The 13,340-nt window shown below is 54.6% G+C and overlaps 1 protein-coding gene across 9 annotated transcripts in view; it reads left to right on the plus strand.

The window, feature by feature from the left end:
* Nucleotides 1-12,163, plus strand: part of ADAR (adenosine deaminase RNA specific) — a 38,760-nt gene extending 26,597 nt beyond the window's left edge. For 6 of the 9 annotated variants that reach the window (XM_025431073.3, XM_049112604.1, XM_035719128.2 and 3 more), the window contains 9 exons: nucleotides 5,215-5,440; nucleotides 5,672-5,843; nucleotides 6,126-6,219; nucleotides 6,662-6,784; nucleotides 7,036-7,169; nucleotides 8,661-8,843; nucleotides 9,129-9,241; nucleotides 9,507-9,634; nucleotides 9,730-12,163. In XM_025431073.3, coding sequence (XP_025286858.1) covers nucleotides 5,215-5,440; nucleotides 5,672-5,843; nucleotides 6,126-6,219; nucleotides 6,662-6,784; nucleotides 7,036-7,169; nucleotides 8,661-8,843; nucleotides 9,129-9,241; nucleotides 9,507-9,634; nucleotides 9,730-9,967 — 1,411 coding nt within the window. In that variant the 3' untranslated portion in view covers nucleotides 9,968-12,163. The remainder of the gene's footprint in view (nucleotides 1-5,214; nucleotides 5,441-5,671; nucleotides 5,844-6,125; nucleotides 6,220-6,661; nucleotides 6,785-7,035; nucleotides 7,170-8,660; nucleotides 8,844-9,128; nucleotides 9,242-9,506; nucleotides 9,635-9,729) is intronic. The other 3 variants (XM_049112605.1, XM_025431072.3, XM_035719129.2) reach the window with 1 other exon arrangement.
* Nucleotides 12,164-13,340: the final 1,177 nt, after the last annotated feature.

Here is a 13,340-nt window from a genome sequence, read left to right on the forward strand (position 1 = left end):
TGTTCCTTGTATGAAATTGCTCCTGAAGTGTCCCAGGGCACAGGCATATGCTGCCACTAGCCCCAGTGACCAATATGTGGATCCTTTCCACGCTTCGCTATTACAGACAGTGCTGCTGTGAATAACATCTTCAGATGCAGCTAAACTTTGGTAAACATTGCCGAATTTTCCTCTAATGAGATTATACCAGTTTATGCTTCCATCAGCAGTAAAGAATGGCCCGTCCCCTTGGCCATGATCACTATGGAACCACAGGTCTCCCCCACAGTCAACAAAGAGAGCATTCCTTTGAAATTGCTGTCCAACCAGCGCTGAACGCTATTTTCACTTCTTGCCTTTTTCCATAAAAGCAAAAACCATCTTCAGATTTCTTTTCGTTGTGGTGGAAACAAGTACTTCTGTAGGTCTTTAGTAAAAGGGGAGTGGCGTAACACAGACTTTTGGAGACGGGATTTCTGAATCAAAATTTTTATTTTGCCGTTGTAAAATGTGAGAGGTGGTGTCTCAGTGCCATGCAAAGATTAGTCTGTATGGGTTGGACAATGGTAAAAAAGTGCGTCTGAAGTCAAAAGCCAGCAACTTACTTCATGGTGAACCAGAGCTGTTCCCAGTAGCCAGGGGACACGTGGATACCCATGTCCTTGTTACTTCTCAGTGCGCTGGCACCACCATCTGATGCCATCTGTTAAGACAGAGGACGTGGGGATGGGAAGCTTCCGTCATTTGCAAATGCTGTGATCGAGTACCTGAACTGTATGTGAGAAGCGGGAAGAAATATCAGAGCCAGAGGGGAAGTCAGGAAAGCAGGGAATTGTGAAATAACTATAAACTTCGGAACTTCTCCACAGGCAGCAGTAGTCAGCAATTTGAAGATAAAGTAGAAGAAAGCCTATTTGCAATAGCAACTAAGCAGATATAAGACCTTGGCACATTCTGAGCAAGAAACATGCAGGCTCTGATGCTCTGTGATCAGATAGGAGAGCACAGCTGTCCCCAGGTTAGTCTTTGCCTTTCACATGATCCCAGTAAAGTCAGTGGCAGAATTGATTTCTTTATTTTAGACCTGGAAGACCTGATTCCCAGATTCATATGGAAAGTCCATGTGGGAGAGTAGCCAGAAAGTTCTGATGGAGGGATGAGCTGCATGGTCTGTGGCGCATTGGCCGGTGGGCGGAAGCAGGGAGAGCTCAGCCTCATGGAGCCCCTCACAGCAGACATGGATGCAGACAGGGCTGTGGGCGGGGGCTGGGGAAGCTGCCTGCGGCATCTCAACAAAATATGTCGTGTGGTGTGGTGTCTCCAGCTGCACGGGAGCGCCCGGCCAGCTCGGTTGGTGGACCGTGTGACTCTCGATCTTGGTGTTATGGGTTCGAGCCCTATGTTGGGTGTAGAAATTGCTTAATAATAAAATCTTAAAAATATATACATAGAATCATAAAGTCTCTAGGTAAAAGCAGGGCTTTTAGTTTTAGAGTTTTGGAGCAGCAAAGCCTTTCCACTCAGGATATAAAGTCAGAAGGAAAAAGATGGAGGTGTGGCTGTCAGGAGACTTGGTGTGTCTAGAAAGAACCACCTGAGGATGAAACATTAGGGGCTCATTTCTTTCAGAAGGAGTTCTTTTCCAATTCAGTGGGAGAACCAAGTGTGCAAACTGTATGCTCTCAGGAAAGCTTGGAGATGTATTAACAGGGGAGGTGCTCAGCCTCACCCTGCAAGGGAGGCAACTGTCTGCAAGCTCACAGTGTCTGTGATGTCTCTCGTCCTGGCGCTTCGGCCGAGGGTGGTGAGGGTGCTGTCTGTAAGGGCACCTCTGGCCTCTGCCATCTGCAGGCCTGCTGGACCGGGCACCCACCTGGCATGGAGCAGCACGTGGCCCTGAGCCAGAGCCGTACGTGTGAGTGTATGCATGCGTGTGCTGCCGTCTGGGCCGCGGTGCTTAGAAGCAGCAGGCTGGGTGTGCACAGGGCGGTGAGCAGAGTCCTCTCTGCAGGGGTGGAAAGCAGCCACAGCATTTGCTTCAGGAAATGAGGGACATTCTCCTGACATGTTCTTCACTGTTTGAATTTTTACCTGTGTGGTAACAAACTGCTTGATTTTGAAAGGTCGTTGAAGGAGAGAAGCTCACAAAGTGGTCTTATTTTAAATTTGTCTTCATAGTAAAGGGATGTTACTCATTTCTTCATGTGTGTACGTTATCTGTTTCTGTTGACGTGAACTTCCATTCATGTCCTTGTGGCTTTTACTAACCTTGCATGTAAGAGCATCACCATGATGAGAAGGGCATCTCACACATGGACCCGAGGCACCAGGGAAGGCCCTTGTGCCCCTGCTGTGGGTGCGCAGGCTCCACGAGGCCTGCCCCCCCCCCCCCCCCGCCTGCCCTTGGCACTCAGTGGCCCTCCCAGGTCATCATCCTCACTCTGCATGCATGCGTGCTGTCCATCTCCTCTTTGCCTTCCGTGAAACCCTGCCAAGGACTTCCTGTGAGCCAGGTGGAGGGCATGGGGACTGCCCCTGAACATGGCAGATGTTCCCCCGGCCCTGCACCCCACACCCTGCAGCAGTGCCCAGGCACCTCAGGGCAGGGGCCGGGCACTGCCCCTGTGGCCACTGTCACTAGCCCACTGGCAGAACACACACACTCACCCGCTGGCTTCCCTTCTCTCTATCCTTCTTGGCAACCTGGACATCAGGACTTTGGCACATCCCTGCCAGAAAGCACGAGGTGTATAGTGTGGCCCCAGGCTCCCTTCCAGCTTTCTGGTGCTTCCCCTGGACCTGTCTGGTCTGACATGCCCCAAATAGAGCTCTTGGGCTCTTGGGTTTGTCCCTTTACCCTCTTTTCCCCTGGTCCTTCCCATCTCCATAGGTGACCTCACTATCCACCCAGTTGCTCAGGCCAAAAACCTAGGTGTGAATCATCATCTCTACCCCCTTCACATCCTGCAAGCAAACCAGCCTTGGGTTCTGTATGTTGGATGCATGGTTCTCCAGACCCTCCCCTCCTCTGTTCACTCAGAGAATGTTTATGGACTATGTTCCCTTTGGACAGGAGCCAGATTTGATTCAGTAAGGTCTCCTATGTTGCATGTTGAAAAGACCTCAAGTCAAGAATCCGCTTGGTGTGGCCTGACCTAGGAAGGACCTGGGGATGGCGAAGAGAAAGCCAGAGGTCGTGGGAAGGGGCTGGTTAACCCCAAAGCCTGTGGCGGGAGGCTGGGTGTCTATACTGGCCGCAGAAAGCCTTCCTGGGAACTTTTTTTTTTTTTTAATGGGGACTGTCTCTTGCTCCCCATCCCCACTGGCCCCCTTCAGCGTTTTCACTATTTTCATTACTAAATTCTCTTTCCCACTGTAAGAAAACCATGGTCGACCCTTTGCTCTCTTCAGATTCCCACCAAAACCCCCCTTCCTTACTCTAAACAATGACTCCCATCACACTTGAGAAATAGCAACGATGATATGACAGATACCTTATCTTTCCATGGTCAAACCCTCCTGCCTGCATCTGCACAGGTGTGAGGGACCCAGCCCTCTCCCCATGCCTTGTGCCCTCTTCCATGCACCACCTCCCTCCCTCACCCCTGCATGCCACAGCCATTCCCACGTATGATGGCCCCTGCGCCCCTCACCACCACACCTCTCCTCACCTTCTGTGTCTTTGCTTCTTGAGCTCACTGTCCCCCTCAGTCCAGGAAAAGGTTAACCTTGGGTTCCCTGCGGCTGCTGTAGAGCCCAGTGCAGTTTGAAGGGTTCCAGCTCCATGACCACAACCTGTACCGTGTATAGTTCGGTACACATACAGGCACACCTCATTTTACTGCACTTTGCTTATCACAGCTTCACAGGCGCTGGGATCTTTTATGGATGGAAGGTTTGTGGCAAGTCTGCATTGAGCAGTCCAACAGCATTTGCTCACTCTGTGTCTCTGTGTCACATTGTGGTGATTCTCCCAATAATTTCCATTATTACAGTGAGTAATCTGATCAGTGATTACAACGTGCTAAAAGTGCAATTGATGGTTAGCCTTTTTTTTCTTAGCAATAAAGTTCTTTTGAATTAAGGAATATATATTGTTTTTTTAGAACTAAAGCTATTGCACACCTGAGAGACTCAGTGTAGTGTAAACATGACTTTTATGGGTACCCAGAAGCCAAAACATTTATTTGACTTGCTTTATTGTGATACTGGCTTTATTGCCATGGTCTGGAGCTGAGCCCACGAGGTCTCTGTGGGGAGCCTGCCTCTGTATATGTGTGTGTGTGTGTGTGTGTGTGTGTATCTTTGTGTGTAGAATTCATGTTCGTTTCAAACACCTGGAACAGGCATGAGGTTCCCTTGAGTCTCAGGCAAAAGTCCTGCCCAATTTGGCCCCCACTGCTTTCTGGCCTTTCTCATGCCATGTCCCTCTCCTTCATGGAGCCTCCTGCAGCCACCAGCCCCCACACACCTGCTGGCAGAGGAAGGTGCACAGGCACGCAGCCACATAGGATGAGCAGGGCATCGTGGGAAGCTTGGTGTGAACATGAAGGTTGATTCCTTTTACAGCCTGAGCCAGTGAATGTCGAAAATGAAGCCTCACATGCAGGTGGATTATCCAAAGTGGGCTTCCCCCCCCCCCCCCCGCAGCAGTTCAGGATGTGGTTGTACACTAGGATTCTGAGACCTTGGCTGGTGGAAAGCTGAGGTCCTTCTGTATAGCAGATCATGACCTTTCGACCACTCCACATTGCATCCTGTCGGGAAGTGAATAGGGAAAAGAATCTGGCACCTTCGGAGGTAGGGCAGTAGACAGCAGTGATTCGAGTCGGGAGAGAGCATCCCACTCCTTTCTGCTTAGGGTACAAAGAAAAGTCTGCACTTGGCATTATCTCTAAACCCCTCCTGGTACTTGAGAACCTCCTTTACAGTGGAGGCTTAGAGCCTCTGCTGGCTGGCGCCTCGTCCACGTTGAAGGGCACAATGATGTCACCCAGTTCTGGAGCCACCCTTGATTTGTCGCAGGTGACTTAATGGCGCTCAAAGTTTCCTTCTGAAATGTGTTGATGTTTGAGCAAAGTCATTTTAGAGAGAAATACTCAGTAGGTAAGAGAGCAGGTGGTATCTGATCTATCAGAGGTGTCAGGCACCGGTGCCCTGAGTCTGGGAAACTCTGCCTTAGAAACAGCTGTCGGGTCGGGTGCTTGTCTTTATCCCCTGCTTCTCATCCCAAAGGTTCGTTTACCAGGCAAAAGTTGGGGGTCGCTGGTTCCCAGCCGTCTGCGCACACAGCAAGAAGCAAGGCAAGCAGGAAGCAGCAGATGCGGCCCTCCGCGTCTTGATTGGGGAGAACGAGAAGGCAGAGCGCATGGGTTTCACAGAGGTAACCCCAGTGACAGGGGCCAGTCTCAGAAGAACTATGCTCCTCCTCTCCAGGTCCCCAGAAGCACAGCCAAAGACAGTTAAGACGTCTACTTTTGGTGCTATCTTTTTTTTGGGGTCCTGCTAACTCCTCTCTGGGTAGAGTTGGCTCTTAACTTGCTGTCCTGTGACATAGTCCTGGGCTTTCATTTGTGCCTCGGTGGTACGCAGAGCTGGGACAAGCACAGCGAGAGGGAAAGGCGGCTTGGCCGAGAGCTCTCGGCCCGCCGGGCCCCAGCGCAGCGGCCCTGACACAGCCTTGTGCCCACAGCTCCCCCTCACCGGCAGCACCTTCCACGACCAGATAGCCATGCTGAGCCACCGCTGCTTCAACGCCCTCACTAATAGCTTCCAGCCTTCCCTGCTGGGCCGCAAGATCCTGGCCGCCGTCATCATGAAGAAGGCCTCTGATGACCTGGGGGTGGTGGTCAGCCTGGGGACAGGTCAGTGAGGGCCTCCTGGAGGGCCATGAGGGTGCATCTGGGGCGCAGGAGGCCCACTCCGACCTCAGCCCCTAACCCCCAGGGTGCCTGGGCACAGGTCTGTGATCCCTGCAGGGGGGACAGAGCCCCTGGGATCCTGGGCACTCTCTGTGCTCAGCAGGGCATCTGCTTCTCCCTCCCCCATGCACACTCCCGTTCTCTCCCAAAGAAAAAAACAAAGAGCCTGCCCTGTTCAGCCTCTCTTCCCTTGGAAATATGACATTTGCTTTGCACGCCTTCCAGGGAACCGCTGTGTGAAGGGGGACTCTCTCAGCCTGAAGGGGGAGACTGTCAACGACTGCCACGCAGAGATCATCTCCCGGAGGGGCTTCATCAGGTGGGCAAGTGGGGCCCCACCAGAGACTTGGGCTGCCCCTGCCGTGGAACCCGCCATCTGCAGCCTCCCTCCTCCCTCCACCTCTGCTTCAGGCCCTTTCTCAAAAACCGCACAGTAACCTCCTGGTCCTCAGGGCTGTAGGGGTAAAGAGGCCATGCACTGGCCCATCTGCCTGGCCCTGTAGGTTACCTGGGGAGGCATCAGCCCCATGGGCCTGGAACCCCCTAGAGCCCCCAGGTTGGGCACTGGGATCCCTTTGGCTGCCAGAGCGAGGCACTCTTGGCAGACATGAACTGGTTGAGAGGCTGGCTTCACTGGACAAGGGGTCCCCAACACCTATCCCCCCATGAGAACCCGCAGACGGCCAGCACCTCTCGGGCTTCCTTTTTGGGGCCACATCCCTGAACTGGGGCTGTTGTCCTAGCCAGAGCTCCCCTCGTAGGTTTCTCTACAGTGAGCTGATGAAGTACAACCCCCAGACCGCAAAGGAGAGCATCTTTGAGCCTGCCAAGGGAGGAGAAAAGCTCCAAATAAAAAAGAGCGTCTCGTTCCATCTGTACATCAGGTCTGTATAGTCTGTGGCCGCCACGTGGGCCCTGCCAGGCTCCAGGGTTGGGTCTCCAAACACGCTCCTGGCCCAGAGCCATTCACAGGGCCACTCTCAGCTCTGTGATCGAGGTAATACCACTGGGTACAGCCCGCGGGAGGCTTCTGGAAAGGCCCCTCGTGTCCACCACACCTGGCTGTTCTCAAGCCCCTGGGAACTGGAGGGACCCACTCCACAGGTGAACTTTGACAGATGCCCCTATTCTATAGCACGGCCCCATGCGGGGATGGCGCCCTCTTTGACAAGTCCTGCAGTGACCGTGCTGTGGAGAGCACAGATTCCCGCCATTACCCTGTCTTTGAGAACCCCAAACAAGGCAAGCTTCGTACCAAGGTGGAGAACGGTGAGTGACACTCGCCCACCCTATTTCCCTCAGGAAGGCTCCACGGAGTCCCAGGCCCATCACAGGCATGTGGCATAGCTGCCAGGCTTTTGCTGTTGGGTGCTAGAGCTTAAGGATCTGTTTGCTGGGAGGGGGCTGACCCGGGGTTAGGGGTGGTATGTAGGAGGGCCAGGATTCCACGCTGAATCTGCTAGTCAAGGAGATCTCCGAGTCAGGGCATGGAGACACTCCCCTGGCGCTCAGGGCAGGAACCTGGCTGGAGACAGGTCGCTTTCCTATAGTTGATCTTTGTGGCGGGGGGGGGGGGGGGGGCGGGGGGGAAACCACTTGGGGGGTGGGCAGCAGGGATACAGGACCAAGCTGCAAGGAGTCATGGAGATGGGCACCAAGTGTATCGTTCCCTCTGATGTACTGGCTCCTCCTCCCCCCAGGCCAGGGAAGGGGGCTCCTCATGCCTGCCCCCCGTCCTCAGCTTAGTTACCTCCTTGTCCAAAACCCACAGAGCTGCCCAGGACCCAGCAGCTTACTCTGGGGCGCGTCCCCAGGACCATGGAGATTAGGACATGCTTATTCATAACAGTGAGAGTGGGAACCATCCCAGTGTCTATCCACGGGTGAACAAACAAAACAGTGTTCATGCACACGGTGCAGCCCTGAGAAAGCAGCCAGTCACTGAAGGTCACACATTCTGTGGCTATGTTTATACGAAACATCTGGGGCATAGAGACACTTTCTGCAGAGACAGAAAGTAGATTCGTGGTTGCCTGGGTCCTGGGCTGGAAGGGATTGATGGAGACGAGGACGCTTCTTTAGAGGGTGGTGAACGGTTCTAAACTGGACCATGGGGAGGGCCACATGCCCCGTGAATATACTACACACCATTTAACTGTGCACTTTACGTTGGTGAGTTGTATCTCAATAAAGCTATTTAAATAAATCAGTGCCCTATAGCAGTTTCCCACCACACTTCACACACAAGCCACACCCACTCATACACGCCATGGCTCAGGCCCACTGGCTGTTTGTCAGCATCCTGGACAACTGAACCTCTCGGTGCCTCAGGGCCTTGGCTTATGCTGTTCTCTGTGTCTGAAACCCTCTTACTCAGCCATTGCTTCTCCTTTGTCTTTGCTACCCTGGCAGTTCCACCCAGAAGCCCCCTGCCATCTGCACCATCACTCCCTCCCAGTCTTCTGGCACTGTTCAGAGTTCTCATGTCTGTATGGCTTTGCTGGCTTACCATTTCTCTGCCCCTTTCTGCTGCCTCGCCCCCACATATATCCCAGGAGCATGGGGATCTTCCAGTTTTGCTAGCTGTGGGCCACAGCACCGAGTCCAATGTCTGGTGCATAGTAGATGCTGAGGAATCTGTGAACAGTGGCTCAGTGAGCAGCCTTGGTCCCAGCATGAGGGCCATCAACCCCGCACTGGGGAGTGGTCTGGCCCCAGCACCCCCAGCGTCCCTGTGGCTCTGACCAAGTCCCTCCACAGGAGAAGGCACGATTCCCGTGGAGTCCAGTGACATTGTGCCCACGTGGGACGGCATCCGGCTTGGGGAGAGGCTCCGCACCATGTCATGCAGTGACAAGATCCTTCGCTGGAATGTGCTGGGCCTTCAGGGGGCGCTGCTAACCCACTTCCTGCAGCCCGTGTATCTCAAGTCAGTCACTCTGGGTAAGAGCCCACCGCTGCCTGCCTGCCCAGTGACAGAGAGACTGCCGCAGGGTCTGGGCTTCCTTGCCACCGCCAACCCCCACCCCCTGCCCCCAGCCTGGAGCCTGATGTGTTGTGCCTGTGGCTTGAGTGGACACATGCCCTGTGCAGCCCCACCCACGAGGCCTGCCAATGAGGGTGCCACCTCTATCTCAACAGCACTCCCCGGCCCCCTCTCTGCCCCCCATACACCTCTCAGCAACACCCGGCGCAAACACAGGGGCACACACCTCCGTTTCCTCACAGGCTACCTGTTCAGCCAAGGACATCTGACTCGTGCCATCTGCTGCCGTGTGACGAGGGACGGAAGTGCCTTTGAGGATGGGTTGCGGCCCCCCTTCATTGTCAACCACCCCAAGGTGCTGCCTCCCTTTTCCCTTGACCTTCACTGTGGGCAGGGGAGGAATGTCGTGGGTTTCCCGGGAGCTGGTCCTCTGTACTCTCGGACACCAGGGGCTTGCTTCTTAGGTTGCAGCATATTTGCATACAGTTAGGGTTCACCAAACAGCATCCCAGACCAGGAGAAAGACCCCCAGCTGCCCCCTCTGCCCCAGGGGCCCTGAGTCCCTGCGACAGGACTTCCCAGAGGCCTCCATCTTCTCCCTCCCACCCCCGGACTCCTAGGTGGGCCGAGTCAGTGTGTACGACTCCAAGAGGCAGTCCGGGAAGACAAAGGAGACGAGCGTGAACTGGTGCCTGGCTGACGGCTACGACCTCGAGATCCTGGATGGGACCCGAGGCACCGTGGACGGGTGAGGCCCAATCCACCATGCCCCCCCTCACATGCCTCCCACAAACCCCCCCCTTCTCTGGACCCCAGGGACTCACCAGCGCCTCCGTCCCCCAGGCCACGGAACGAACTGTCACGTGTCTCCAAGAAGAACATTTTCCTCCTGTTCAAGAAGCTGTGCTCGTTCCGGTACCGCAGGGATCTTCTCAGACTCTCGTATGGCGAGGCCAAGAAAGCCGCCCGAGACTATGAGCTCGCCAAGAACTACTTCAAGAAGAGCCTCAAGGACATGGGTTACGGGAACTGGATCAGCAAGCCCCAGGAGGAGAAGAACTTTTACCTCTGCCCCGTGTGAGGGGGGCCGGGGCCGGGGGGCCACACAGCTGGGCCGTAGCTTCCTCATCTCTTCAGTCTCGGGGAGGGGAGGGGATCCTTGTCTTTTCCTTTTTTCTTTTTTTTTTATTTTTTATTTTTTGGTGGGAGCAGGTTGATGACCCTGAGAACCACCAGCCCCCTGCCCTTTCTGTGGCAAGGGAGGCCCGTCTTCTCCTCCTGCCGCACAAGCACGAGGGCCTATGGCCCACCTCCCGCTCAGCCCCACTTTGGTGTCCACGTCCTCTGCCGTGTGTTTGCTGCACCAACTCTCACCCTCCAGGTCAGGCCCCCATCCGCCATCTGTGCTGAGTTCTGCAGGGCCAGAGGTTTCACTGGTGATTCTGCAGGCCCCTCCGTCTCCCCTCTGCCCTTTTGCAATTCTCTCATGATCACTAAGCTTCTCCTTTTCCTCCAAGATCATAAGAGGTGAACTTACAGAATTCGGTGAAATACACAAGGACAGGGTTGTAAAACTGCGGTTCATTAATTCCCAGGGCGGGCACGTCCCGAGTCTGCAGGTGATGTCCAGTAACCTTCGGGTCTTGCACTTTAGCCAGCGGGGAGGGCTGGGCTGCCGAGAGGGCCAGCAAGGCCTAGGGGTGGCCCCTGCCGTAGCAAACGCCCCATGGGGTGACACCGTCCGCCCCAGGGAGCACAGACATGCCTCACGACACCGCCAGCCCAGCTGTCCTCCAGAAGCATTCCTATGGATTTGTCAGGCCAGCAGGGCACAGATCCCAGTGCACAGCAAGGGTTCTTGCAGGGCAAGTCCTTGGCTCAGATAATCAGGACTTAGAATCAGGGCAGATCAATCATGTTGGGTCAGATCACTGTACCACCCAGTACCCTCATGACACTGCACCTGAGAAAGTTGACCAAGTCATAGGTAAATTAGGAGTTTTTAAAAATGTCATAAATGTTGATTCTTAACTGCTACAGATAATCTGTAATTGCACAGAATTTAAAGTCAGACCTAATTTTCCATTTATCAAGTGCTCCTGTTTGCCAGCTCGCTTCAGAAGGGCCAGCCATGGCCTGAGGTCTCCTGGCCTATCAGGGAATCTTTGTAGGATGGATGCTCAACAGCAGTTAAAACCCTGTGAGCTGGGACCCCACCTCCCCCTCCCCGTCCATACCTCAGGCTTGTGGTGACTCCCAGGGTCAGAGCCTACAGTGTCTCTGGAGGCTGGCTCGATCCTGCATCAGCTACACCCCACCTCCAGGGGTACCCCCCTCACTGCCTGACAGCGCCCGGGCCTGTGCCCTCACATGATTTTCCCTCCGCCCCTACACCCCACAGACTACTGACAAGGCCACCCCGTCTGGCCCTCCTCTTCAGTGGTAGATACACCCACACTTTTGTTCTTGTGGCTACTATTTCCTCTGTGCTTTTGACCAAAAATTGACCAAAATTAAAAAAAAAAAACATTCAAGTTTTTTTAAAGTATACTAAAGATGTCTGTGGAACAGCCAAGTGTCTCAAGGAACTGGTAGGGAAACGGTGCCTACTTATGGGGCGGAGGGGCCTGGCCCCATCCTGCGTACCTGCTGGGGGCACATGAGGCCTGTCTTGCCCAACGTGGCTCGTCCCCCAGGCTCTTCAGACTGGAGGGTCTGGCCTGCTGACCCCACAGAATGTCCAGACCCTCCGCTCCATCTTGGGTGTTAGAATCTCCAGCAGAGCCCCACTCAGCCCAAGGTCAGATGAGACGCATCTGGTTTCTGCTGTAGGAAGGGGGCACAGCATCCTGTGCTCATGTGTGTGCTGGAGACGATCCCGCGTGCGGCCTGTGTCCCCGCGCCCCTCGGGGCACAGCTCCTGTCCACAGTGCTCACCTTTTTGTCAAATCTTTGTTTTTAGTAACCAGGACGCCCTTCTTCCTTTTTTAAAATGATCTTTGTAGTTGATTTGTCTGAACTGTGGCTATTGTGCATTCTCTGAATAATCACTTGTGAAAATTGTCGCTGCTCGAAGCTATTTCCTTTACTCTCGTTGAGCGACTGTTGGTTTGGGTCCTGGTGTGACTCCAAGAGCAGATTGGAAAGAGCCCAAGCACAGACTTGGTGCTACCGGGGCTGCAGTCAGGTTTACGATTCCGCTTTGATGTGTCCCCTGATAACCGTGACTAACAATATACATTCCTCATAAATAAAGAAAAATCTGAATTGTTAGAAAGTTTCCTGTCTTGGCTTCCCCGGGAAGGGAGAGTGGGGGCAAGGGGGCCATGATCCTGGGGTTTCTGGGGCTGGGCGTCCTTTCCTGACTGCCCCGGCCCCACACCCAGCGCCCCCACAGAGCCTTCAGGTTAACACCTTGTGCTCGGAGATGTGGGATGCAGGATTCCAGCCTGGGTGGGAAAACCACCTGTGACACAACATCTCAAGTCATGTGCATCACCCCTACTCTGTTGGGGCGTTTTTCTCCAGCCCAACCCCAAACAGTACTCCCGGCAGCAGCCATCCCGCCTGTAGGAACATGCATGTTTGGAACAAGTCTCTGGCCAGGCTGCCGTCTTAGGAGACCTGCCATGGCCTTCAGCTTGGGGAAGGCACCGGATCATATTCCCGCAGGGCGTCAGAGGGAATGTGCCCCTTTCCACGCGGTGACAGCCCAGAGGCTAGCACACTCATCCCTGACTTTTTAACACGCTGTCCTCCTAGAGGACACAGAGTCATGGTGAAGCCTCCTTCCCCATCCACTGCAGATGGGACAGTGGAGGCAGGAGGGCCAGTGATGTGTTTGGGGGCTTGTAAGGGGCCACAGCTGTGCATGGGTGTCATTCGTGATCTGCCGAGACCAGTGCTGAGTTGGCTGGATGGTTTCTGAGGACAGCAAAGGAGAATGCCTCCGGCGCCAGGATGTACCAGGGACCTCTTAGTGACTCCCGATCCCCTACCCCCCTACCCCCCTACCCCCCTACCCCCTGGGGGTTCGAAGACACAGATAATTTCCTTTCTTCACACCTAACTTGAGCGCCAGACCTGTGTGTGTGGAGGGAAGGAGCCTATCCCCGCCACCAGCTCCGAGGGGCTGGAAGAGACAGGGCTGGGGCACAGGGCAGCCAGGGGTGGTCAGCTCACAGGTCTGCCCTCTGTTCCCATTGACCTGTGTTCCATCAGGGGCCACAGCTGAATGGTGCCTCCAGGTCGAGACCCAGGGCAGACCAGGGTCCTAGGGACCACGCAGCCTGCAACCTTGACCTCCCTGCACAGATGAGCTGCAAGGAGACCCCATGGATCCTGACTCCAGGCCCTTCTAGAGGAGCGTCCCCAGGAGCAGCCTCAGCTCTGCTGCCCCAGGTCCAGCCACGTGGCCATTTCTTCCCCAGCGACTAGAGTCCTTGTAAAGCACA

The sequence above is a fragment of the Canis lupus genome, chromosome 7 (genome assembly GCF_003254725.2).
Source record: "Canis lupus dingo isolate Sandy chromosome 7, ASM325472v2, whole genome shotgun sequence".
NCBI classification, from domain to species: domain Eukaryota; kingdom Metazoa; phylum Chordata; class Mammalia; order Carnivora; family Canidae; genus Canis; species Canis lupus.